Source organism: Cavia porcellus, unplaced genomic scaffold (assembly GCF_034190915.1).
Source record: "Cavia porcellus strain 051 isolate PalLab524CR breed Dunkin Hartley unplaced genomic scaffold, mCavPor4.1 scaffold_17, whole genome shotgun sequence".
Classification (NCBI taxonomy): Eukaryota; Metazoa; Chordata; class Mammalia; order Rodentia; family Caviidae; genus Cavia; species Cavia porcellus.
In genome coordinates this window covers 66,591,682-66,617,035 of record NW_026947500.1, presented here as the reverse complement: position 1 = coordinate 66,617,035, position 25,354 = coordinate 66,591,682, and the positions used below count along the sequence as shown (strand labels likewise).

General features: G+C 51.9%; 1 protein-coding gene and 1 long non-coding RNA gene across 3 annotated transcripts; one reads left to right on the top strand and one right to left on the bottom strand.

Annotated features, from left to right (window-relative positions):
- Positions 1 to 1,157: 1,157 nt before the first annotated feature.
- Positions 1,158 to 7,736, bottom strand: Tektl1 (tektin like 1). Its single transcript, XM_063229312.1, has 7 exons — positions 7,106 to 7,736; positions 5,610 to 5,714; positions 3,348 to 3,546; positions 2,561 to 2,727; positions 2,381 to 2,476; positions 2,184 to 2,297; positions 1,158 to 1,648 (listed from the first exon to the last, which is right to left on the bottom strand). The coding sequence occupies exons 1-7, from the start codon at positions 7,673 to 7,675 to the stop codon at positions 1,412 to 1,414; spliced, it is 1,488 nt and encodes a 495-aa protein (XP_063085382.1). The 5' UTR covers positions 7,676 to 7,736; the 3' UTR covers positions 1,158 to 1,411.
- A 5,332-nt stretch (positions 7,737 to 13,068) lies between these two features.
- LOC134471031 (uncharacterized) lies at positions 13,069 to 14,692 on the top strand. Of its 2 annotated transcripts, XR_010040369.1 has the most exons (3): positions 13,069 to 13,247; positions 13,928 to 14,077; positions 14,193 to 14,692. It is a non-coding gene; the product is annotated as an uncharacterized LOC134471031 (long non-coding RNA). The 2 variants fall into 2 exon arrangements; XR_010040368.1 differs by having other exon boundaries at positions 13,928 to 14,692.
- Positions 14,693 to 25,354: the final 10,662 nt, after the last annotated feature.

The following is a 25,354-nucleotide window of genomic DNA, read 5'->3' as shown; positions in this document are numbered from 1 at the left end:
AGGAACCCCAAGGACACTGGAACCTGAAGATGCTGGAGGACCACATGTAAAAATAATACGCGCTTGTGCATATCTGTGCCTATCTGCATGAACCCTTGTGCAAAATGCAGATGGGTTTTAAGTCATCTCCAGATAACACACACACACATTGACTTAACGTTCGTCACCCATCTGCTGAGTTGGGTGCAGTGGTTCATGTCTGCAATCCCAGTGCTGAGGGAGGCTGAGGCAGGAAATCACACACTGGAGTCCCACCAATGTGACTCAGGGAAACTTTGTCCCAAAACAGGAAGGGGACGTGGGATCTATAGCTCAATAGTGGAAGCCTCGTGGCTTTGATCCCCAGCACTGAAAAAGAATGATACAGTGTTGTTTGGGGAATACAGACATGGAAAGAAAATCTGTACATGTTTAGGTGAGATGCGTTTTTCTTCTGACAATTTCGGTGGGAGGCTGTTTGAGCCCATGGACGCCGAACTGGTGGGTGTGCGTGGGCCGGCTGTTTTGTGGCTGCTGAGGACATCGTCTCCTTTGTGCTGCTCTTTGGGTTTCTTCTAGGCCAGGGCAGACCGGAGCCAGAGCACAGCTTGCAGGGCTCTGTGGTGGCATCCATGAGGTCGTGGAGTCGCTTGGGACGAACCGAGCTACCCATGCCTGGGCGAATGCTACCAGGACAGGCTTCCTTGCTGCGGGCGGCCACTCCAGAGCCTCACCCCGGAGGTGATGCCAACGTCACTGCATTAACTCGTGACCTCCTTGAGGTAGGGGCCACATCCCCCTGGATCCCTGCTGCAGAGTCTGCACCTGGTGCCCCTTGTGCCCCGTGAGGTTAGCTCGGAGCCGGGCTCAGGGAGTCCTCCCGAGGGTACGCCTCACCATCAGCCAGGAAACTGTCGGCTTTGTGGCCTCCTGTGTGGCCTCGGGCGAGCCACTGAACCTCTCCACACCTCTTTTCCTTAACCTCGGAATGGAGGTGCTGACAGTAACATCGGGGATCCGGGATATGCAGCAGCTGTGCTGCGGCCCCGTGCGCTCACCTACCCGACCCCGGCTGCACGAGGGGGAGGTGTGCGCTGCGTCCCTTGACATTTCACAGGTCTTCTGCGGGCAGAGGACAGGGACCTGCTGAAGGCCACGCAGGTGCGAACCGGTGAGTGTGGATTTGAATACCAGCGAACTGGTGCCCAGATTTATTCTGTTTACTTCGAGGACGCACCGCCTACGCGCGTTGTCAGGTGACCCCCTGATACGCAGTAGGCACCTAATATGTGATAATCTGGATACATAAATTATAATTCAGCCCGAGGGAGAAGCCAGTCTGAGAGGAGGGAGAGTCATGGAGCACGCAGCCTGGCGTCCCCAGGGCCCAGCCCATGAGAACTGCAGGCCAGGGGGTAGGGACGCAGGAGGGTCACTTGCGCCCAGCGCTGGCCGGGGCGCGCGGGTCCCAGTCGTCCACCAGGCGCTGCGCCTCGTGGTAGTACACGTGCGGGTGCTGGTGGCGGTGGCGCAGACGCACCACGCAGTGGTCCACCTCTTGCCCCAGCTTCTTGCAATTGTGGCTCCAGGAGAGTTTGTCGCGCGCAGCCAGCAGGCTCTTGAGGTTCTTCTCCACGTGCAGGATGTGACGCTGCAGCCGGTCGGTGCCCTGGAGAGGAGGGTGGGTGGCACCGTGCTGGGGACCCAGCCGTCCTCTCTGGGATGGGCGGACACACCCGGGCCAGGTGTGCGGGCGGATGGAGCGCGCAGGGGAGGAGTCACATGTGGAGCTGGTGCGCCCTCCGGGGAGCGCTGCACCTCAAAAGGAGGTTGGAGAGGGGCGGGAAAGACCCCTGGGCCGGGTGTGCCAAAGAATCCGAGAAGTAGGGTGGACAGAGAGGGACAGAGGAGGCTCTAGAATGGAGGACGGGGGGACCTCGGATGGGGGACCCCTGGGCCAGGTGTGTGTGCAGGAACCCCCTCGGGGCCACGCTGAAGGAGGGGGGCCCCCATCACGAAGACGCGCGCGTGTCTGGGGCACACAGACGTTGCAGGGACCCTGGGTACCGATGGTCTCCGTGCGGGTTGCCCGGGGCGAGGGCGTTTTACCCGATCCGAGGCGCTGGGGGAAGTAGCCTTGCCGGTTGGGGCCGCGCCTAGATGGGGCGGGGAGGCGCCCCAAAGGGGACTAGGAGGGGACGCACCTGCGCCAGGCGCGCGGCCTCTGGGAGCTGGGTGCCTACGTGTCGCTGGTACACGCGAACCAGGGGCCTGTTGAGCTTTTCGCGCGTCTCCAGGTGGCATTCACACACAGGACCCTGGCGGAGCGCGGGGACCGGTGAGGCCCTGGGGGACCCTGGCGCCCCGGTCCCCAGCCCCCGCGCGCTTTCCCCGCCCTCACCTTGATGAGGCCGCTGGTGACGAACATTTCGTGGCTGAATTTCGTGCAGCGGTGAATCGTGCCCCTCATCAGCCCTAAGGTCATGTTCATTTTCTCCTAGGGGTGCGGGGTGGAGTGGGGTCATGCTGGCTCGGGCCCCCACCTCCGGCCCAGGTCCCCCCACCCTGCCGCCCCACGCACCTTCAGCTCCAAGGTCTCCTGCATCTTCTGCGCCAGCGTGGCGCACACGCGGTCGTTTATCTGCTGCTGGTGCTCCTTGACCTCCGCCTCGTTTTTGGCCATTTGCGCCAAGGTCTCCCTGGACTCCACCAACAACCGCTTGGCTTCGTTCAGCGCCCCGGCGCATTCTGGGGACACAGGCGGCCCTGGCTTCCCAGACCCTGGCCCCGGGTCTCCCTCTCCCCCTCCCCCAGGTCAGCCTGCAAGGAGGCCCATCAGCGCCCAGGGGCCCCCCTATCCTCAGGAAGTCGGGGACCACAGGGATCAGGGGGCTTTATGGAGGGACTGGGGGAGGAGTCAAAGCTGATTAGTGGAGGGCTGCGTCTCGGACTGTTTCCCTAAAAGCAGCGGAAGCTGTGAATGGAGCCGGGCTTGGTGGTGCATGTCTGTCATCCTAGATCTCTGGGAGGCTGAGGCAGGAGGATCGAAAGCTTGAGCTCAACCTGGGAAATTTAGTGTCTAATGAAGCCCCTGTCTCAAAAATTTTTTAAAAAAGTGTGTGTGTGTGTGTGTGTGTGTGTGTGTGTGTGTGTGTGTGTGTTGGTGCTAAAGATGCAGCTTACTGCAAACAAACGCTTTGGGTTTAATTCCTGGTATCCAAACAATAAAACACTCCCCCAAAGCCTGTGGTGACTCTGGTGGGGTGCCCAGGGGCGCTCAGCAAGAGAGCTAGGGATTAGCCGGCTGTACCTCAGGCGAGGGTTAGGAAGGGTGCACTCACAGTCAGGGCCCCTCCCCGGGGGCCCACCTGGGGTGTAGGTGCCCACAGGGTCCGGAGGGGGCGTCTTCTGCCCCTGCGTGCGCGGGGTGGGCTGGCGGGACAGGTCCAGCCAGGAGTGGCGGCCGGCCTGCTCCAGGACCTTGTCCAGTGGCTGGTTCATGAGCTCCACCGCCTGCAGCCTCTCTTTGCAGTAGAAGCCCAGCGTGTCCCTGCAGGAGGCCAGACTCTGGGGGCGGGGAGGAAACTGAGCTGGATGATTTCTCACCTGGGCAGGGGGTGGGTTGGAGAGGCTTCAAGTCCACAAGACGTTTCTGCCTACAAAGGGATCCCTCTTCTTCATCCTCCTCCTCCTCACCATGAACCTTTTGGAGACAGGGCCCTGCTATGTAGTCCTGGCTGCCGCGAACTCACTAGTAGCTGAAGCTAGCCCTGAACTGTGGGGATCCTCCTGCCTCAGCCTCCCGAGTGCTGGGATGACAGGTGTGCACCACCATGCTCAGCTCCGACATCTCTTTTGAAAATGACAACTCTGTATTTCATAAGAAAGTTTTTTCCCCTCTTGGCCCACATCATGACACCTTTCCGGGTTCTTTTTATTCATTTATCCTTTAAGTTTTCCTTTTTTACCCTGCATCATTTTATTTAAGGTGCCCAGGTCAAGCGTGAGAACTGTTGACAGCTGCTGGGTCTGCATAACAAGGATATGGGTTTTCAAGAAAAAACAGTAAGGGGGCTGGGGATTTAGCTCAGCGGCATAAGCGCCTGCCTTACAAGCAGGCAGTCGTGAGTTCGATCCCTGGTACCAATAAAAACGAAAAAGACAAACAAAACAAAACAAAACAATAAAAACACCGGTACGAAATTTCAAATTCAGATTGTCAGAGAGGAACAACAGCCAGTACCTTGGATGTGGGCACTTCCAAAGCTCCTACAGCTATCTCCTGTTTGGGGCTGTATTTATATACATTCTCTTCTCTCCCTTCCCGTCCCCGTATCTGTTCCCTTTTGAACAGTTTCCTCCCACCTCATGGTATCTGTTTCCCCCTCCTGATCCCATTTCCCCTTTCAGCTTCCAACATCAGGGAGACAACAGGATGTTCAAACATGCGAGTCTGATTCATTTCACCCCTGAGCGTGGTTCCAGCTGCACCCATCTCCCCAGAAACGTCTGAGTGTATCCTGCTTTACAGTGGAGTAGTGCTCCACGGTATCAGATCCCATGCATGTTATCCATTCCCTGGTTACCGGGCATCTGGGGACTGTAGTAACCTAAGTTTTCATTTTAACTAGGAAATAATCATAGCTCGTATACTCTGGGGCACAGTGGGACACTCCTGATGTGTGCGTGGTACACAGTGGTCACACAAGCCAAGGGGTGTTTCCAGTTCCTTACACGCTGTTTTTGTTGGGCACAGAACATTTAAAATTTCCCACTTTTAATCCTGGATCTTTGCTAGCTGGGTTTCAGTTTCTGTCTTGCATTGCTGTCTGTTTTTGGTTGCGGGGATCAAACTCACGACCTAGAGTTGCCAGGCAGGCACCTGTGCCACTGAGCTAGATCCCCAGCCCCCTTCCCGTGTGCTTTTCTCCCTTTGGATCCCTTGGCCTTCTGCCCACCCTCATTCACTCATTCACGACTCCTTTGTCCGTGTCAGATGGCTGGAAGGGCTTTTCAGGACTCTCCAGATGTCAAGGAATGGGACGGTGGTTGGGGATCGTCCCCAGCTTCGGAGCAGCACCACGGGTGGGCACTTTCTTTACACCCTGTTCCCCCAATGTCTGCCTGTGCCCCCTTTGAATGCCTCCTGGAACGTCAGCACTGCCAAGGTAGGTCAGCCCTGATCTGTCACCCGTGCCAGGCACAGGTCCCTGGGGACAGCAGGACATTGGGTTCATATTTGTCAGGTGGCTGAGTCCACAGCACACACGGTTAGGTGACCGGCTGTCCTTCCTGGCTGAACTCAAAGGACACTCAAGCTGGCCCCAGCTGGGGACATCGGTCTCAGAGCCTGTGTTCCCAACCCTAAAGAGAGAATTAAAGCTTCTATTTCACGGCAGAGGCTGAGTCCAGTGATTACACACCGCAGTGCTCAGTGCTATCCCGAGGCTCAAGGATAACATTCTCCAGTGCCTCAGTTTCTCTACTTTACAAAAGTGGCAATGTGCCTAACGCCAGGTGAGTTTGGGTTGAGGAGCTCACTGTTGTTAGGGTCCCCAAGGTCGGAGCTGTTCGTCCCCAGGCACCTAGGGACCCCTCCGGCCCGGGACTTGGCCCCAGGTGGTCCTGACCTTGAGCAGGGCCTCCGACTTTTCCATCTCTTTCTCCATTTTCCGCTTCATGGACCTCAGCTCCTCTCTCTCCCACGTAAGCATGCTGTCGGCTTTGTCCGGAATCTAGAAACCGGGGAGAGGGCGGCCAGAGGGGAGAAGAGGGCCAGCCGGGGTCACAAACTGCGGACTTGGAGGGCAAAGTTAGGGGGAATCTTCTACTTGGGGGTCTCAGTGCTTGATGAGACTTGGGACTTTTAGGGGCTCTCACTTGGGGGAATCTCACTTTCTGGAGTTTGGGGCTGGGGGCTTCTTTTGTTTATAGACAGGAGCCCAGTGGGCAGGGACAGAGATGACTGGACCCGAAGGAGGTCTGTTCCCACTTCTTAAGGGGGGTATTAACCCGGGAGTGGAGGCGCACTCCTGTCATCCCAGCACCGGGAGGCTGAGGCAGGAGGACTGCTGTGAGTTCAACTTACAAAGTGAGCACAAGGCCAGCCTGAGTTGCATAATGAGACCCTGTCTCAAAAACAAAAACAAAAACAAAAACAAAAAACAAAACAAAACAAAAACAAAAACCACATATAAAAAAGGGGGGCTCCTCTTCCTTCTTTTTAGCTACATGGACACAGAGAGTCTCACACTAGGCAAGGTTCTCCTCGGGGCCCGGGAGCTCAGTGGGTGACTGTATGTGGGGGCTTGGATTTCACTCTGTGGAAAGGTTTTTGGTTTAATTTTCTCTTTTAACTTTAACAAGCTGCATGAGTCCGTGTTTGCGGCATGTCAGGTCACATTTGTCGTGAGGCGCTGGGACACGTGTGTGTTAGGGTTTTTCTTGCCCACATCGTGCCGCAGAGGTATTTCTCTGTTTCCTATTCTTTCTTGTATTTTCTCTTTAAAGTATACTTTGGGTTTTTCATATAAGAGAAACGTGATCGTGAAACGTCTGATCTCACTTGGCCCCAAGATGTATCCATGTTTCCTACAAAAGACTCAAATGTATCCTTCTTCATGGTTAAGCAGTATTCCATTGTGTATAAATACATTTTTGGAGGGGGAGATTCTTTGAGTCAGGAGTCCTGCTCTCTTTCCTTGGCTGGGGGATTGGAACAGTTTTCTTCTCTTGGGGGGAGGGAACTGCAAACCTCATTTCTCTGGGAGTGTGGTCTCACTCCTTGGTAAGCATAGGCACCTCACCTTGTACCTCGACTGGCTGGAGTGGAATATGGGAAGCGACCCCAAACATCTTAGCCGAAGACTTCAGTTTCAGACAGAATCTCGCTATGTAGTTCCGGCTGACCCTGGACTCACTAGTGACCCCAGGATGGCCTCGAACTTGCAGCGATCCTCCTGCCTCAGCCTCCATTATGTATTACCTATTAATTTTTTTCTTTCTTTCTGGGGATGCAGGGGTTCACGTCCGTGGCCCTGTGCGCGCTACGCGAGCGTGCTGCCCTCCCAGCCCCCTGGGAGCCGTGGGTTCGTGCAGCTGGGTGCGGGGACGCGGGGGCCCCCACCTTCTCGAGCTCGGGCCGGAAGCCCCGCAGCTTGACGCTCTGCGCGTTGAGCAGCAGCCCCTTGCGCACCTCGCCCAGCCTGCGGTCCGCCGCCAGGCGCTGGCGCTGCAGCAGCCGCAGCTGCGCGTTGATCTGCTGCTGCGCGCGGCCCAGGCGGGCGGCGGTGAGGCGCGCGCCCCGCGCATGCGCCTGCGCCACCTCGGCCGTCTGCAGCGCGCGCGCGTCGCGGAGTAGCGGCAGCGGCAGGCGCGCGTTCCAGGCCGGCGGCTTCATCTTGCTCCGCCACAGCGTCACGCCCTCCCCGGGCGGCGGCTTCTCCATGGTGGTGCCGCCCTTGAGCATCTCCACGCGGAAGCGCCAGGGCTGGATGTAGGCGGCGCGGCAGAGGTGGCGCGCCACGTGCGGGTCGCGCACGCTGTCGGCCGGCTGCCACATGGTCACCGCCTCCCGCCCGCAGCGCTCGGTCGCCAGGTGCGCCTGCCGCGACACGGCGTGCGCGGCCTGGCGCCAGGCCGGCGCCCCCACGCGGGTGTCCTGGCTGCGCTCCGCCGGGGGCAGCAGCACCGGCATCGTGTCGGCTCGGTTCTGGGCCTCCCGGGTCCCTGCAAACGCGCACACAGGCGCGCACCACCGGGTCCCCGCTACGCGGTGCGCCGAGGAGCGTGCGCGTCACCATGGCTACGGAGACAACAAAGCGCGCGGAGTTCCGGAGGGGCGGTGTCTCGGGGAGGGCGGGGCACTGGGCGGGGCTTCGAGGGAGGGCGGGCCTTAGGGGCGGGGCTACGAGGTTGGGAGGAGACTTCTGGGAGGGAGTGGGCGGGGATCTGCGAGAGGGGGCGTGGCCGTAGGGGGCGTGGCTTGAAGGATGGGCGGTGCCTCCTGGGAGGGACAGGGTCTGTGGGAGGCGTTTTTTCCGATTCTTGCTGCGCCCCCCTGTGGCTTTTTTCTTTTTGGAAAGGAGGAAGGCAAATCCTACTTGCAGGCGACCTGATCTTGCCTGTAGAAAATCCTCAGGAAGCCAGTAAAAACTGTTGGTACCGCTAAATTTAGAAAGCTGAAAAATACAAACTTGGCAGTTGCCCACTGTAGCTTTAAACTCTGCCCTCCCCGAACAAAATGAAGAGACAGTTTTGTGTGTGATGCCATCACGAAGGACAAAGTACTTTCTTGAACAATAGGATGAACTTATTTATTTTTTATTTTTAAAAATTGATTTTTGGTACAGGAACCAAACTGGGGACCTCGCGTTTGCCAGGCACGTGCGGGACCCTCGAGCGCAGTCTCCAGCCGGGAAGAAAGCAAGCTTCTGTCTAAGACGGACGAGAGAGCCTGGAAAGTGGGAAGCCTGTAACCCCACTTCTCAGGGGTGTTTATTTTTTGTTTTTTATTTTAAAAGGAATATAACAAAACCATAAAACAGAACAAACCAGAACAATACTTGATTTAAAAAACAAGACAGAAGGAAACCCGGGTAGTTGCTGTACTGCGTATTGATCTCCTCTGTATAGATGCTCAGAGTGCAGGTTTCAGGCTGGGTGTGTGTGGACAGAGCACCTTAGAGCAGACGCTGGCTCTAACCACATCCTGGGCTCTGGCCCAGTGCAGAGTTCAGAACTTGCGCGCTCTGTGTGGAATACCCCTTTCCATGTTTTACGGGGTTCCCCCAACACCATGACTAAGCCCTCCTCTTCCCCAATGTTCCAAGCAGCTGACTTAATTAGAAATATTATAGGCAGCCAGGCAGGGCTGGGCCTCAGGGAGCCCGTGCAGAAGACCTGGTTTGTCTTGAACTCTGGAGGACACAGACACCTGCCACCACCCTGGGCTAGATCTCAAGACAGAAGATCAAGGGAACACACCCCCACCCTAAGGATTGGTGTTCTAACTAGGTCTCTATTACCCCGAGGAGGCCCAGTCACTAACCCAAGCCCTGCAGCCGACGCCCTGTTCTGTGTTCCTGCCTGCCTGGTGTGTGGCTCGCTTCCCCATTTGCTCCCGATTTAATCGATCTTAGCTGATCGATTACACTGGTAATCTTACTGGTTGACCACAGTTCTGTCCCCCCTCATGCCCGCCTTGCAAGTTCCCATTTTCCCCCACCAGGGACCCGCCTCATCTTGTGGTTTTGCTCTATAAAGAACCCTAGAAAGTGTTTGGCAACCCACTCTGGACAGGACCCATTCTGTCTCGCTCTCAGACAGAAGCTTATAAATACATTCCATTGTTAACCTCTGTTGTTCCTAAGATCCGTTCTTCGATTTTAGAGAACGCAGACTCCTACCGGACATAGCAGGGCAGGAGTTTCCTCCCCCCCATCACCCTACTCAGGATTTTTAGGGCAAGGCACAGAGGTGGCTTAGAAGTCAGATTACAGCCCTAAAAATTAAGAAGAAAGGAAACACTGGGCCAGCTATACCCCTTCTGGATACATCCTCAAAAGAGTTAAAGTCACTGGATTGTGGGGATACATGCACACCCACAGCAGCTGGGTCTCCGAAGTGGCCTCTGTGACCGTAAACCAGTGAAAGGGACTGGCAGGCGTGAACTCTATGCCACGGGGAATTCACCAAAGGAGGACACGGGGGAGTCCTCTGCCGGGAAGTCCCTGCCGCCATGTCAAGCAGAAACAAATCAGACCCAGTGGGTTACGCATTACCTGCCTTAGCATGAGGAGAAGCACAAAGTATCAGTAATTTAAAGATGAAACATGAAAGGGAAGGAAAACGTCCCGAGATGAGACTTTCGGTTGGTGCATGAGTCTCATGAACACAAAGATCTCAAGCAAAACTCAAACAAAGAGCCCCACCCGCGGCGAGGCGTGGGAGCGCTGACACCGTCTCGGGGACCCCGCCTCTGTGGGAAGCAGAAGGAGACTGGGAACACGGAGGACGAGGGCCCGTCCTCTCCGCTCCTGCCTTTCTCCATCGGACCCTCGCCTGTTTCCTTCTGGCCGAGGCCCTCAGCTCAGCAGGCGGCCCAGCAAACTCCTGAGCAGTCTCCTGGACTCCTCCCTCCCCCTCCAGTGCCACCTCAGCTGCTCGCGTTAACAATTTAGAATTAAAAAGCAAAGGACAATTTTTAGCTTTTACATCCTCTCCATCAACAAGTCCCGCCTGCCCTGCCTTTAACATTCAACCCCGTCGGGTCACTGATTCGCTCCGTGTCACCGACCTGGTCTCCTTCCCTATCTTCTTTGGCTTGGCTTCCTTGAATGTGCTCTCTGCAGCCAGTGGTGATGTTTTAATCCAGAGGATGTCACTGACTTACTTGAAACTCTTCGGTGGACCTCATGAGGCTTAAAGCCTAAAAACTTTTCCTACATGATCTGTTTTTTTTTTAACCTCTCTGAACTAATTTGGCATCTATCTTTCACCTGCAGCCTCTCTCACTGTCTTGAATCTCCTTGGCTATCTCTGTGTTTCCCTCAGAGGTTAGCTGGTTCCTCCTGCCACAGGACCTTTGCACTTACCGCTTCTCTCTCTCTCTCTCCTACCAGGAGTTGAACTCGGGACCTCAGGCTGCACCACTAAGCTAAATCCCCACCCACGTTACTCTTTTGATTGTATCTTTTTCCCCTTGAGATTTTTTTCTGGCCTGTTGGCGTTTGTGTGGTCTGCTCTTCTCTGGTGTCTACTATGGATCAGATGTGTCTGGTCCCTCAGGGTTCACATGTGGAAGTCTGGTCACCGGCATGGCAGCTTTGGGAGGTACAGAAGCCTTAGGAGATGGGTGCTAGTGAAAGGTAGTGGGGTCCCTGGGGGTGTCCTCAGAGGAGGTGAATGCAGGCATCGCGGGATCCTGGTTAGTTCTGTAGTTATTTTCTAGGGTAAAGCTGACTGACCTCTGGATCCTTTTTTGGCTTTCGGTCCCCCATGTCTGCTCTGTTCTGTGTGGCCTTCCCTGCTCCTGTTTATCTGCTGCCTTGTGAAGCAGCCACAGCAGAGGCTGAGGAGACGGAACCCCTGATCTTGGACTTTCAGCCTCTAAGGCCATGACTGAAAACCTCTCTTCTTTAAAAGCAGCCAGCTCCAAGTGTTTCGTTACAGCAACAGAAAACAGACTAACACAGTTTCCTTCAGAAGGACCTTCCCTGACTCGTGAAGTGTAGCTGTGTTTGTCTCACATTTCCTTTGTAGCACTGACCCTATCTGAAGTCTCTTATCCATGTCTTCATTTACTTTAAAATTTTTGGTTTTTCCTCACCAGCCTCGGAGTCCTGAAAGCAGGAACCTGGACTCCTGGCACTGATCAGGTCTCTCAATGTCCATGAAAAATGGGTGGCACCAATATGCTGTCACCATTTGATTTCTTTCGTGAATTGGAATTTTTATTAATGAAAATCAATGTTTTAAAAGTGTGTGGTCCTGAGGCACAGGGTATATTGTCATGTTGTCCGACCACCATGTCTAATTCTGAAGCTTTTTCATCATTTCCAGATTGATCCTCAGCTCCTGGGAACCACTAATCTGCTTTCTGTCTCCATGGATTTGTTGTGGGTGAGTCATAGAAACAGAGTGACACAATGTTGTCGCCTTTTACCTCTGGCTTTTTTCACTGGTCATCATGTTTCCAAGATGTATCCACACACTAGCATAGACCAGTGTATCTTCCCTGTTGCTGGGTGGGTAATATTCCCTCCATTTACATACCTTCACTGTGTATCCGTCTAAGTGTTGATACAGATTTGCTTTTTTCCCTCTTGTTTTCTTTATCTTTCCCATCAGACTGTGAGATTCGTGAGGACAGCGAGTTTCCCTGAGTTTTGCACCACTGTGCAAAACTTTTGCACCTATCACCCTTGTGGCTCATAGCAAGTACACAGCAAGTATTTCCTGAAAGAGTGTAAAATGAATCCATGATTTCTTGTGGAAAAATGAGAAGGGCAGAGGTGAAGCAGAAATGAATCATCATGGCTTGGCAGAAGCCGAGCTTGGTTCAGTGATGGGGAGGAATAAGATGGGGAAATCTCTCCCCGCCACCACCTTTGGATCTGGCTGCTTTTGCCATCTTCTGCCGCCTTGAAGTGTTGCCCCAGTGCCGTGACACCCTGCCTTGCAGCCAGCTGATTATCGACTGAAACCTCCACACACTGGAGAAGAAATGCGGTTGTTGAGGGTGAGGGAGAGAGGAAGCCAAACCGCAAGTGTGGGTCCACAGAGCGTGTGCTTGCATTAGTCTCCGCGGGTCAGTTTGTGTGGACCTGGGATTCTGCAGGACTGAGGGCCGAGGGACGCAGCTCGCGAAGCTGGAGGCCCACGTTCACCTGCGCTGGAGTTCGTGTGTCTTTGAGGGCCACAGGAAATATTGTAAGTAATTTAGAGGTGATTTAAAGTCTCCCGGGCGACCAATATTGGGCCAGAGGTGCAGCTCAGTGGCACAGCACCTGCCTGACAAGTGCAAGCTGAGTTCGATCCCGGGTACCAAGGAAAAACATCACAAAATAGCACATCAAGGGATCTACAAGGGACCTGAGGGTACAAGGACATTGGTATCTGAACAGAGACCTTGGAACCAGGATCCCATAAATATCAAGGGAGGACTTTACCCGTTACCCCAAGCTCTGGAGAAATTTCTCATTACTTTTCAAGTTCAAATACCTCTCTTAAACTACCCAATAAGCCTGCGTTTATGCTGTAAAAGGAATATGTATACATTGTGTAAAAAGTGTAAAATACGGAAAACTATAATGAAAAGAATAAAAAGCATTTAAAATTGTTCTACCCAGAGTACTGATTATGAAAATGTTCCTCATTGTACACAGTCTCTCACTGTGTGCGTGCATGTGTGTGCCTGTGTGTGTGCATTTGCAATCATACACTTCTCCTTCCTCCAAACCCCTGAGGTCCAAGTATTTCTAACTCAGGCCAGTGGGGACTGAACGTTTCTTTGTGAAACCAGCTCTCCGGTTTTTATAATAAAGGAAACCTTTTTAATAGAAATTGCTTTTGTAATTGCCTTCTCCAGGGTCACCGGCGCACACACGTCTGTAATGAATGCTGCACAGAAGGGGCCAGAGCCCGCCCGGTGAGGCAGAGCGACTGCAGGGCGCGTGCAGACGGAGCACCTTTTAAACTCTGGCTGTTCTTGCCTCTGTCTCGCTCAGCGTTGCTGGGAGACGCGCTTTGCTCTGAAACCTTGGCAGGTAATTATCAGAGACCCCTTTTCAGGTTCCCCGATGTCTTCCCTTCTGGGGCACCAGCTTCTAGTTTTAGTAGGTGCCCCCCTTTCTCTTGGAGATAATCACTTCCTTGGCCGCTCGTTCCAGGGGGATGTGACCTAGAATAGGTTTTGTCTTTGAGAAACGAGGTCGCTTTCCTGGTGGAGGTGGCGGGCGGTGGGGGGAAGCCCCAGGCCGTGACAGGAGGACATGCCTCGTTCTTTCTGGTCACTTTGTGCAGAGGTGGCCACCGTGCTGGTCCGTCAGTGACATGGACCGGCCCATTTGTCTAACCCCATCGGTCCCCTGAAAGGTCTCAGGGAAAGGTCGTCAGGGTCCATTGCAACCAGTCAATTCCACAGCATCTGTCCCGTTCCATTCCACCTGACCATTTGCATTGAAACCCTGCACTTGAATCCTTCCATGACACCTTTTTAAATTCTTTTCCATCTCTGTCTCTCTCCTTCCTCCTTTCCTTTTTTTTTATGCAGTAGTGGGACAGATCTTTGGGGTTTCCTGCTTGCCAGGCAAGAGCTCTATCACTGAGACACACCCCCAGCCCCATCGATTTTGGGTTGAGACATTGCTGGTCCATAATTAGTTAAGAAAAGGTGGCACTTGAGAAGGGTGGATCTTATTTCACTGGTATCTGTTTGTTTTTAAAGTCTTTTTGACACAGGGTCTCACTGTGCATTTCACGCTGACCTTGAACTCACTTTGGAGCCCAGGCTGATGGCCAACTTGCAAGGATCCTCCTGCCTCAGCCTCCCGAGTGCTGGGATGACAGGCGTGCACCACCATGCCTGGATTCACTGGTACAGTTATAACAAGACAAATGTGTGTGGGGGAGGGCAGGATAATGACATGATGATGGGCAAGGGAATTGAAGTCTGTGTCAAAGAGATGCCCATGCTTCCCTGATCCTCACAGCCTGCTTCATAACGGCCAAGATGCAGAATTCACCATGTGACCATGGATGACGGGAGGGCGGTGTCTGTACATCATGGAGTACTGCTCAGTCTGAGAAGGAAGGATATCCTGTCATCTTGATGGAGATTAATCCAGAGGACCTTACATTAGATAAAATAAGTCAGGCATCGAAAGATAAGCACTGATCTCAGCTGCTGTCTAAACATGTCCCAGTCTTTGAGAGTGAAACAGTTACTACGTAGCGTAGAGCGTAGCTGTGTCCCTGAGCCACTTGCCAGCCCTAAAATAACGGTTTGTTAGTGGTTGTTGAGCATAAAGCCTTCAGATGCAGACCCCACAGATAGATAGGCTGACTGTATACAATTTCTGTGGATCAATTAAAATAATGTGAGGACCTGAATCTGTAACAGGCCGTGAAATCAGACCTGCAAGCTTAAACATTGTATCATTTCTCCTACAGGAAAAACCATAGTACAAATAAATGGAAGATTCAAATGAAAGACAGTAGCTGAGATGGATCTTTGGCTAACGGGGAAAGAAACTGTATCAGTCAGGGTTTGCTAGAGAAACAGGAGATGCACAAATGGATACAAAGTTACAGGCCTGACTCACAGGTCAGCCTCAGGGGTATCTGCACGCTGGAGGCTGCGGGGTCCAGCCTGCGGGGTGGACGCTGCAGTGTCCCCTGCAAGTCCGTATCAGGAGGCCGAGGGGTCTGAGGTGGAGGGCTGAGGAGTCCAGGCAGCAGCCGGACGGTCTGCACCAGAGGTCAGGAGATGACGCCATGCTGAAGGCAGAGACTGGGGCTCCTGCCAGGACAGAAATCGGTCCTCCTCCTGTGCCTTTTGTTGCATGCAGGCTGCTCCCGGGGCGGGGTGTGGCACTGACCCCACCTGCCTGCCCTCCTCTGGCACAGGCTGAAGATGTGACAGATAAGGCCCCTGCCCCTGCCGCATCACTTAGAGTTCTGGCCTTCTCGGCCTGACACCTTGAACAGCATCCCAGGACGGGAACAGCCGGTCCTCTACACCCAGGATGTAGAGCTGCCGGGTCCCGTAGACTTCTAGACTGCTCAGACTGACACAGTGTGTAAACCAGACCAGGACCCAGAGATACGGGGAGGAGGGAGGGGCAGGAGAGGCCCTGTATGTGTACTGAGGGCCCACCATGAAGTTCGCACTGAGTACCACAAATGGACTCACGAAACACAAAGATGGAGGATTTATACCCGAGGGATGCCCACGACCCTGAACCCCACCAGGATCTAGAACACGCCAGGGTGAACCTCCACAGGAGTCTCTGGAGGTAGCATGGCCTCGATAGCACCTTAATTCCCAACTTCTGTCTCCAGGGCTGCATGAGAATCAATTTCTGTTCTCTCTGTCTCTGTTTGTTTGTTTGTTTGTTTGTGCCAGGAAAGGGATCACAACACCGAGGAACAGTCTTTTCTTTCTTTCTGCCTTTTTGAGACAGGGTCTCACTACATAGTCCAGGCTGGCCTTCAACTCACTTTGTAGCGCAGGCTTCCCTCGAACACGCAGAGATCCTCCTGCCTCAGCCTCCTGAGTACTGGGATGACAGGTGTGCGCCACCACACCTGGCTCCAGCCCTCTATTTCTTTCTTTCTTTTTTTTTTTTTTTTTGTCTTTTTTGTTTTTACTGGTACCGGGGATCGAACTCATGACTGCCTGCTTGCAAGGCAGGCGCGCTTATGCCGCTGAGCTAAATCCCCAGCCCCCCAGCCCTCTATTTCTTAGTGGACTGAGTCACTGAGTGGATGGCTTGAAAAGTAGAGTGGGCTCTCCACATCCTCGGGTTCGGCAGCTGAAGATTCAGTTAAACTGAGATTGGAACCCCAGAGAGGGCTGCCTGCGTAGATATGGTGGAATACTATTCAGCCGTCAACATGGAATCTTGTCACTTGTAACCGCATGCGTGCCCCTGCAGGATGGTAGTGAGGCGGGCACAGAGAGACAGACACAACTTGATGCCACTCATCGGTGGAAGCCACAAGTTCAAGTAGTGTGGTTAGAGTGGGGTGCCAGGAGCAGGGAGCAAGCCGGACACAGCAGGCGGTGCGGAGCAGAGGCTACAAAATTACAGTCAGACAGGAGGGGTAAATCTCAAGTCATAGTACCTGCAACTACAGAAACAGTGCATCCTGGAAAACCACGGGGAGAGTGGGTGTGCAAGCTCGGTCACAGAATGTGTCAGTTAGTGAGTGAAGGCACAGAGCTTGCCCTTCCGGAGTGCGGCACAGCCGGCCCCGCACCTGCACACTCAGCCCACACTGGCTGGGATTAGGAAGAAGAAACTGCCTTTCTATGGAACGTGCGCAGAGTTCCCCTCACTGTGGTCCTAAGCAGTAAACCACTATTTATGTAGCATTTGTATGACTTAGGATTTAAGAGTCACACAGAGGTGATTTAAGGCACACGGGTGGAGGTGTGTAAGCCACATGCAGGTGTGACATGCAGGTGCGACATGCAGGTGCGACATGCAGGTGTAACATGTAGGTGCGACATGCAGGTGTGTCATGCAGGTGTGACATGCAGGTGTGTCCTGTCTCCTAAGACAGCCGCGAGCACGGGCTGAGTTCTGTGTTCTTGGGTCCTGGTCCGGTCCCCCTCAGGAAGAGAGCAAACTAGGAACTAAAAGAGACCCAAAGCTGAGATCACGTCCGATGCTCACGGCCACTGAAGATGTGGTGGCCCGCGGTCTCCTCATCACGGATGGGATAATAAACTGACTGCAAGATTCGCCTTTTCCATTGTGTGAAATTTATGCTTTTCTGCGGGTGAAGCTCCATGGCTAAGCAGAAGCAGGCTGTTGTGCAAAATCCCCACTTTCTCTTCCGCGGCGGGGACCCGGTCCCCAGCAGACTGCAGTTCTCCGTCGTCCCCTGACCGCCCAGTGCTGGGGCACCGCTCCTGCACCCTCTGCCGGTGTTCTGACCATGCTAGGCATTTCAGATAAGTGGGGATCCTGCAATGTTTGTCCCCCCCTTAGCGCCACCTCCTCCACGGCTGCCTGTGTGACGCTAGCATGTGGCAGGGTTCCCCTTTTTTGGGGGGTCTCCTTATTATCTTTCCAGGGTTACCTGGACAGTGACCCATCGGCTCTGGGTGCTGTAGGATTTGGGTGGCTTTTTTGGGAGGAAGGAGTTTCCTTTTATATTTCCTGAATTTTCCAGTTTTCTTCAAGGAACAGGCTCGGTCTTGATAATAAAAATGTTTTTAAAAATCTGTCTCGTGGCTAACCTTACCAGCGTTGTGCCTTTTCAGTGTCCCTTTTTGGGGCTCCCCAAGTCCCGGGTCTAAGGCTGAGGGTCCTTCTACCCCTGGATCCTGCCTCTATTTTGGAGCCAAAGTTTGGGGATCCTACTCAAGGCCTCCTGTTACTTTTTCTCTTTTTAATGTCGGAGTTGAGGATTTACCTTGCTCACTGTTGCAACATAATTGACATAATTTGCTTCAACTTTGGGGTCTATAATTTTTAAAAATCACTTATTTATATTTATTTATTGATTGATTGATTTTAGAACAGAAGGAATTGCATTCCCTTAGCACTCACGACACCACGTCTTGAAAGGCCCCTGAGGCAGGAGGCCAGCTAGCCTTCCGGTGTGAGGAGCTTTAGGGTCCCTCTCGGCTTTGCTTCATGGGTGCAGTCAGTTTCCTGTATGTTAAGCGCGGCCCCTGCTGGGCACCACTGCCTCCTGCCTGGATTTCTGCTAAGTGAAATTTTCCGTCCTCGGGCCAACACCGCCCCTGCCCCAGTCACCCAGGCTCCTGGTAACCGCCGCCTTATTTACTGCTCATCTGAGTGCAGCTTCCTGGGCCTCCACGCGTGAACGGATGGCTTCGCGTTTGCCTTTCTGTGGGCAGCTCTGCGGGCGTTTACTATGCCCTTGTCTGGGTTTGTCCACACTGCTGCAAATGACAGAATTCCTTCCTCTGGTCTTCCTCTTCGTCCTCCTCCTCCTCCTCCTCCTCCTCCTCCTCCTCCTCCTCCTCCTCCTCCTCTTCCTCCTCCTCCATCTCCTCCTCCTCCATCTCCTCCTCCTCCATCTCCTCCTCCTCCATCTCCTCCTCCATCTCCTCCTCCATCTCCTCCTCCTCTATCTCCTCCTCCTCCATCTCCTCCTCCTCCATCTCCTCCTCCATCTCCTCCTCCATCTCCTCCTCCATCTCCTCCTCATGCATCTCCTCCTCCTCCATCTCCTTCTCCTCCTCCATCTCCTCCTCCATCTCCTCCTCATGCATCTCCTCCTCCTCCATCTCCTTCTCCTCCTCCATCTCCTCCTGCTCCTCCATCTCCTCCTCCTCCATCTCCTTCTCCTCCTCCATCTCCTCCTGCTCCTCCATCTCCTCCTCCTCCATCTCCTCCTCCTCCTCCATCTCCTCCTGCTCCTCCATCTCCTCCTCCTCCATCTCCTTCTCCTCCTCCATCTCCTCCTGCTCCTCCATCTCCTCCTCCTCCATCTCCTTCTCCTCCTCCATCTCCTCCTGCTCCTCCATCTCCTCCTCCTCCTCCTCCTCCATCTCCTTCTCTTCCATCTCCTCCTCCATCTCCTCCTCCATCTCCTCCTTCTCCATCTCCTTCTCCTCCTCCATCTCCTCCTGCTCCTCCATCTCTTCCTCCTCTGTCTCCTCCTTCCATCTCCTCCTCCTCCTCCATCTCCTCCTCCGTCTCCTCCTTTGTCTCCTCCTCCATCTCCTCCTCCTCCATCTCCTTCTCTTCCATCTCCTCCTCCATCTCCTCCTTCTCCATCTCCTTTTCCTCCTCCATCTCCTCCTGCTCCTCTATCTCTTCCTCCTCTGTCTCCTCCTCCATCTCCTCCTCCTCGGTCTTCTCCTCCGTCTCCTCCTCTGTCTCCTCCTCCATCTCCTCCTCCTCCTCCATCTCCTCCTCCTCCATCTCCTTCTCCTCCATCTCTTCCTCCTCCTCCATCTCCTCCTCCTCCATCTCCTCCTCTGTCTCCTCCTCCGTCTCCTCCTCTGTCTCCTCCTCCATCTCCTCCTCTATCTCCTCCTCCATCTTCTCCTCCTCTCCTCTTTTCCGTGTCTCCTCCCTGGTGTCCAGGATGGAACTCAAGGTCTTGCATATGGTGGGCAAGTGCTCTACCATTGCGCTAGAGTCTTAGCTTCAGAATTTCATTCTTTCTTTTAAAATCCTCACCAGCCCTCATTTCTAGTCTGCAATGATCACAGTCCTTGTGGGAAATACATCTTAATTATTTTCTTTTCCTCCTTCCCCTTCCTCCTCATTTTTTGGGCCAGCTTTAAGTTCATTCATTTGCCAGGGATTTAGCTCAGTGGCATAGGTGCCTGCCTGGCAAGAGTGAGGCTGTGAGTTCGATCCCTGGTACCAAAAAACCCTCAAAAAACAAAAACCAAAACAAACAAACAAACAAACAAACAAACAAAAAAACCCCCCAACCACCCCAAACCCACGCAAAACAAACTAAAACAAAACCGCCAAACTCATTTCTCTACCTTGTAAGTCCTTATAAAGTTAATTATCACACGGAAATTAACAATGGGACCAAATAGGCCAAAAATGTGTAAAACACATAATTATACTAATTAAGGTACATTCTTAAACACATTGTCCATCCTGGACTACAACAACTTGTCTTTTTTCTCTCTTTTTTCCTGCTATCTATCTTTTATTTTGCACTTCATTTACAGATCGAGTTTCTAATATGAGAAATCATGCAATGTTTAAGCTTGTGTGTCTGATTTACTTCATTTAACTTTTTTTCCCTTTCTTTCTTGGACCCAGGAATTAAACTCAGGGCCGCGCATTTGCCAGGCACATGCCGTGCCACTGAGCTGTATCCCTGGCTTTATTTCATGCTGAAACCTGAAGGTTTGCCCACCTTCCTGTCAACAGCTTGTGTCTGAGATGCAGGAGGAGGAAATGGAGGGGGAGATGGAGATGGAGAAGAAGGAGATGTAGGAGGAGGTGAAGGAGGAGGAGATGGAGGAGGAGGAGACTAGTAATCCATTGTGTAAATATCACATTTCCCATATGCATTTGTCTGCAGGTGGACATAGGGAAGCTCCTTCTTGGCCATGCAACTAGACCTCACATAAGGAGCCATTTTAGTTTCAGACTCTGCAATAAAGAAAATAATTGTGGTAAAGCCAGGCCCATGATTTTTGGTTTGTATGTTTGTTTGTTTATATAAAAGTTGTTCAGTCAGCTACAGTGGTGCACATGTGTCACCGTAGCACTTGGGAGGCCGAGGCAGGAGGACCTCCCAAGTTTGCGGCCAGCCTGGGCTGCATAGAGAGTTTCAATCAGCCAAACTGCACAGTGAGACCCTGTCTAAACCTTCTGTAAATGAAAAACACGGTGGGTGCCTCAGCGCTGGAGTACTTGCTGGAGACTCTTGGTTCTGGCCCTAGTACTGAAAAAAAAAGTCATGTGTATACTACACTGCAGTCTCTTAAGTGTGTATTATGCCTAAAAAAGCATGCACATCTTAATTTAAAAATTGGAGCCAGAGATTTAGCTCGGTGGCTCAAATGCTTACCTGGTTAAGCATGAGGTCATGAGTTCAAGCCCCAACAGCATAAAAAATAAAAAATACCTAAGTAAAAACACCTCTGCTCCCCAAATGCTAATGATCCGCTGGGCTGTGGGAAAACAGTATTGATAGATTTTCTGGAGCCAGGGTCCTCAAGAACTCCAGTTTGTGCAAAATGCAGTATTTGCAAAGCTCAGGGAAACAGGGCTCCGTATCTCGAGGTGCTTGCATCCCACCTCTGATTTCCTGCCCCGTTCCCGTGTCCTCTCGCCCAGTGGGTGGCAGAGGGCACCCTCCCCGAGGCTTGATAGATAGAGCTGTGGGAAGGGGTTTGGAAAACCAGGAGAAGCCAGAGGGCACAGAGCTGGTTCCTGCCACCGAGGAGCGCATTCCGGGGCCGCGTGGAGGATTCTAGCACCTCTGCCCACCAAGACCCAGCTCTGCGGGCGGGCCAGGTTACCTCTCTCAGTGAGTGTAGACAGGTCAGGGTTAATAAATGTTGAGATACTGTTGATGAACTGCAAGGAGACAGATTTTTAAAAACTAAGTGAATACATGATGTTATGTGTCTTAATCTTATAAAAGTGGTAGGTTTCTTTTTTAAAATAAAGTAGCTGGGCGTGGTGGTGCACGCCTGTCATCCCAGCACTCGGGAGGCTGAGGCAGGAGGATCGCTGTGAGTTCGAGACAAGCCTGGACTGCATAGGGAGACTCTGTCTCAAAAAGATGAAAAACAAAAAAGACAAAGCAGTTTAATCAATAGCCATGTAGTTATCACCCAGCCTCAGCAACAATTATCTCCTGACAAATTTCAGTTTTTATGTTTATCCAAACTCGAGGGATCTCGAAGATAACTTCAGATAGTTTATTCCATCCATGTGCTCCATTCTATGGATCTATCTTGTGTTCACTATATTACCAAAATGCTACGGTACAACAAGAAAAACGTATTTATTTCCTGCCAACTTTGACTTAAAGTGTAATTTTTGAAATATATCCAGATTTATGGTTGTTATTGGGAATAAATATTCAAAAGTCTTTACACATGGTGATTGGCTGGCCCATCATGTGGTTCTTCTCATCTATGGATTTCTTTTCCAGAAAAATCTATTTATTCATAAATATCTGTGATATACAAATGACCACTTTCATTCTGGGTGTTTGGTACCTGTATGTGACAACCTTAATTCATTTTTATGTCTCCTCTTTTCTACCTCTTGATCTCTTCATTTGTGGTAGAATCTATCCCCTAGTTTCCTGTTACCTATGTTTTATTTTGCTTTTTATTTATATTTTGAATTTCTCAGGTGAAAAAAACCCTACAATATTTAAGCTTGTGTGTCTGGTTTATGTCACTTAATATTGCAATGTAAGGCCTGGAAGAATACAGTGATTTCTTGGTGTCCACAGGGAACTGATTGCTTCTAGAGCCTTCTAGAACCTTCTAGAGCCTTCTAGAACCTTTGTCAGATACCAAAACCTGCCTGGGATCCAGTCCCTTGTATAGAGTCACATAGATCCTCCATGTAGCCCTTTGTGGGCTGTAAATCATCACTAGATAACAAAACACTTAATACAAAGCCAGAGCTACATATATTACTGTCGTTTAGGGGACACTGACAGGAAAAATCTTCTATGTGCTCACTGGTGACTTTTGCTTAAATATTTTCCATGCAAGTTTAGTTGAACCTTCAGATCGGAGGGCTGACTTTATGCAATGGTTACATCTAGCTAAGTAACAAATGCATGACCTCTTATAGTTGTATTCTTTAATGACAGGGGCTTGTTAAGCCACTGAGTTACCCATGCTGGATTTGATCTCCTGACCCTTCTGCCTCAGCCTCCCAGAGCGCCCTGGCGCCTGGCTCTAGTTATCATTGTTTGGTGACTGGGCACTTTTAACACTGCCTGGTTACTTTTTAAGACTGTAACATTGTATCGATGACTGTCCTCCTCTTTCTGCACACCAGACCTGAAATTGATTGGCCCTATCTAACTGCAACTATGTATCCTTTGACAAACACTGTCTCAGCTTTCCCTCTGCCAGCTGCCTATTATTCTACTGGCTGCTTTTATGAGGTGAAGATTTTCCTTTTAGATTCCATACCTAGGCGGGAGCGCAGTTTATTTTTTTTGTGTCTGGTTTACTGCACTTAACATGATGCCCTCCAGGCTCCAGGATCTCCTCAGCCTCTCCCTCCTCCCTGTCCTCTTCTTCCTCCTCCCTGTCCTCTTCTTCCTCCTCCTGTTCTTTTTCCTTCTCTGTGGCCCTGGGAATGGGACCTGGGTCCTTTACCCTGAGCTACACCCCAGCCCTTTTGCATATTTTATTTAGAGATGGACCTTGCTAAGTTGCTAAGCGGCTCACTCTGGCTTCCAAATTGCAATCCTCCTGCCTCAGCCTCCCCAGAGTGACGGGATGACAGGATGCGTCACCCTGCTCAGGTTCCTTCTTTGTTTAATGACCAAATAGTGGGGCTGCTTTTTTAAAGTTGCAAAAAATGTGTGACATAAAATGGACAGAAAGTGCATGGTTGAGCGGAATGTGACAGTCCCGATGCTGGGTCTCCCTGACTTCCGTGCAGGTCCAGAACTGAATCCTACCCCACGGTGGAACCCTGGTCCCTGTCACAATCGTCTCTGCTCCACCACCGTCCCTGACAGCCACTCATCTGCTTTCTGTCCTTATGCACTGACATATTCTGACTTTCACAGAACCCTAACAGCAGCGTGAATTTACGGGGAGGGCGTGATCTTTAGACTCTCACTGCTGACTTTCCCCTTTTCGCTCCCTCTGAAATTCCACCTCTGCTTTCCAGACACCTCCCGGGAAGGTGAGGTCACCGTGGTCCCCAAGGCGGTCCCCAAGGCGGAGAGGGGCAGGGGACAGGGAGACCTGGCCGGCTCCCTCCCCTCCCCTCTGCTCTGGGGCCTGGGAACAGCGGGGAAGCTGCGGGCTGCAAATGAGAGGCCCCCCCTTAATGACTCTGGGGGCTCCGGGGTTGCCTCAGGCTAGCTCTGTCCTAATTAATTGACAAGGAGCGTTTCCCACAGAGGAATTAGCCTGGATTCTGTTGTCTCTGGCTCCTCTGAGCCAAGGAGGCTCAGCCGGGGTCCAGGCCCCCACCTTGCAGCCAGGGAGGCTCCCTGGGTGAGCCTTGGGTCCGAGATCACCTGGGCCGGCCGGCTGGGGGCTTCTCAGCCTCTCCTGGGCCCGACCCAGGCCCCCACCCGGCACTGACCCTGCAAGCTGATGCTAACCTCTTCAGGAGCCCCCTCTGCATCTCTGAGGGAGCTCAGAACCAGCAGTTCTCGGGGTCAGATATTTGCCTGCTATGTAAAATGCCAAACTCGGCAATTAGCCGAGTAATGCTCCAATAATTTAAAGACCCTTAAAAATAATTGCCAAAAAAAAAAAAATCATGGCAAATAAAATATCCAGGTATTAACAAGGGAATCAGTAACTCCGCATAGCTAAGCAGAGAGGAACCGGAGACAGAAAAATCAGCAGTTCTGAGTTTTTCCCCCTGTACTTGGGATGGAACCAGGTTTTTTCTACTGAGCTGTATATCTCTAGATCATTTTTTCATTTTTAATTTTGAGACAGAGTCTCGCTAAGTTGCTGAATTGTTCGAGTTTGAACTTGCCATCCTCCTGCCTCAGCCTCCCAGCGTGTTGAGGTTGTGGGTCCGAGCCACCGACCTTCCTCGCTAAGAATTCTGATCCTATCTTTATTTACCATGTTGATATTTTTTCCTTGTGGATTTTTTATGTATTGGTTTTACTGTATTACCACTTTTAATGCTGGATGTAGTAGAGATTGTGTTTTTGGTAAATGTACTGGGTGTTTTGGAGGTCAAATTTGCAGTATTAAACACTGTTGCATTGAAATATTATTTAAGTGTCGAGGGGCTGGGTGTTTCCTGACTTCTGTCTGACTGAGGTGAAACTCACATTACATACATTTTTACCATCTCAAAGGCTACAGTTCAGTAGCATTTACTGTAATTCACAGTGTTGTGTGACTTTCACCCCATCAAATTCCATGCTGATTTTAGTTCAGAAAAGGAAACCCTGACCCCTGCGGCTGGCAGCTCTTCCCCCTCCCCAGCTGACTATTTCTCTGGATTCACCTATTTTGGACATTTCATATAGACTCATATTCTCTGTGACCTTTCTGTCCGCCTTTTTTCAGAGCGTACTTATTTCTAGGTGTGATTTGCCATGTGCTTGCTTTCCTTTGGCCTTTCCCCCCCCTGCAGTACCGGGATTAACCTCAGGGCCCTTGCACATGAGGTAAATCCTTTCCCATGATCTCCATACCCAGCTCTTCCTAGATATTTATTCTGAGATATGTTCTCAGTAAGCAGCCCAGGCTGGTTTGGGACTTTCCCTCTCCCCCCTCAGCATCCTTGAGTAGCTGGGATTATGGGCATGTGCCACCAGGTCTGGATTGATCTATTTTTTTTTTTTTTTTTGTCTTTTAAATAGTAGTTGCTATCCCAACCGTCACGAGGTGATATTTCACTGTGGCTTTGACTTGGGGCTCTCTGATGATTGGTGATGGACTTGGCCCCTTGTCTACCTGTCTTGGTTACTTTTCTCTCGTTGCTGAGACAAAATA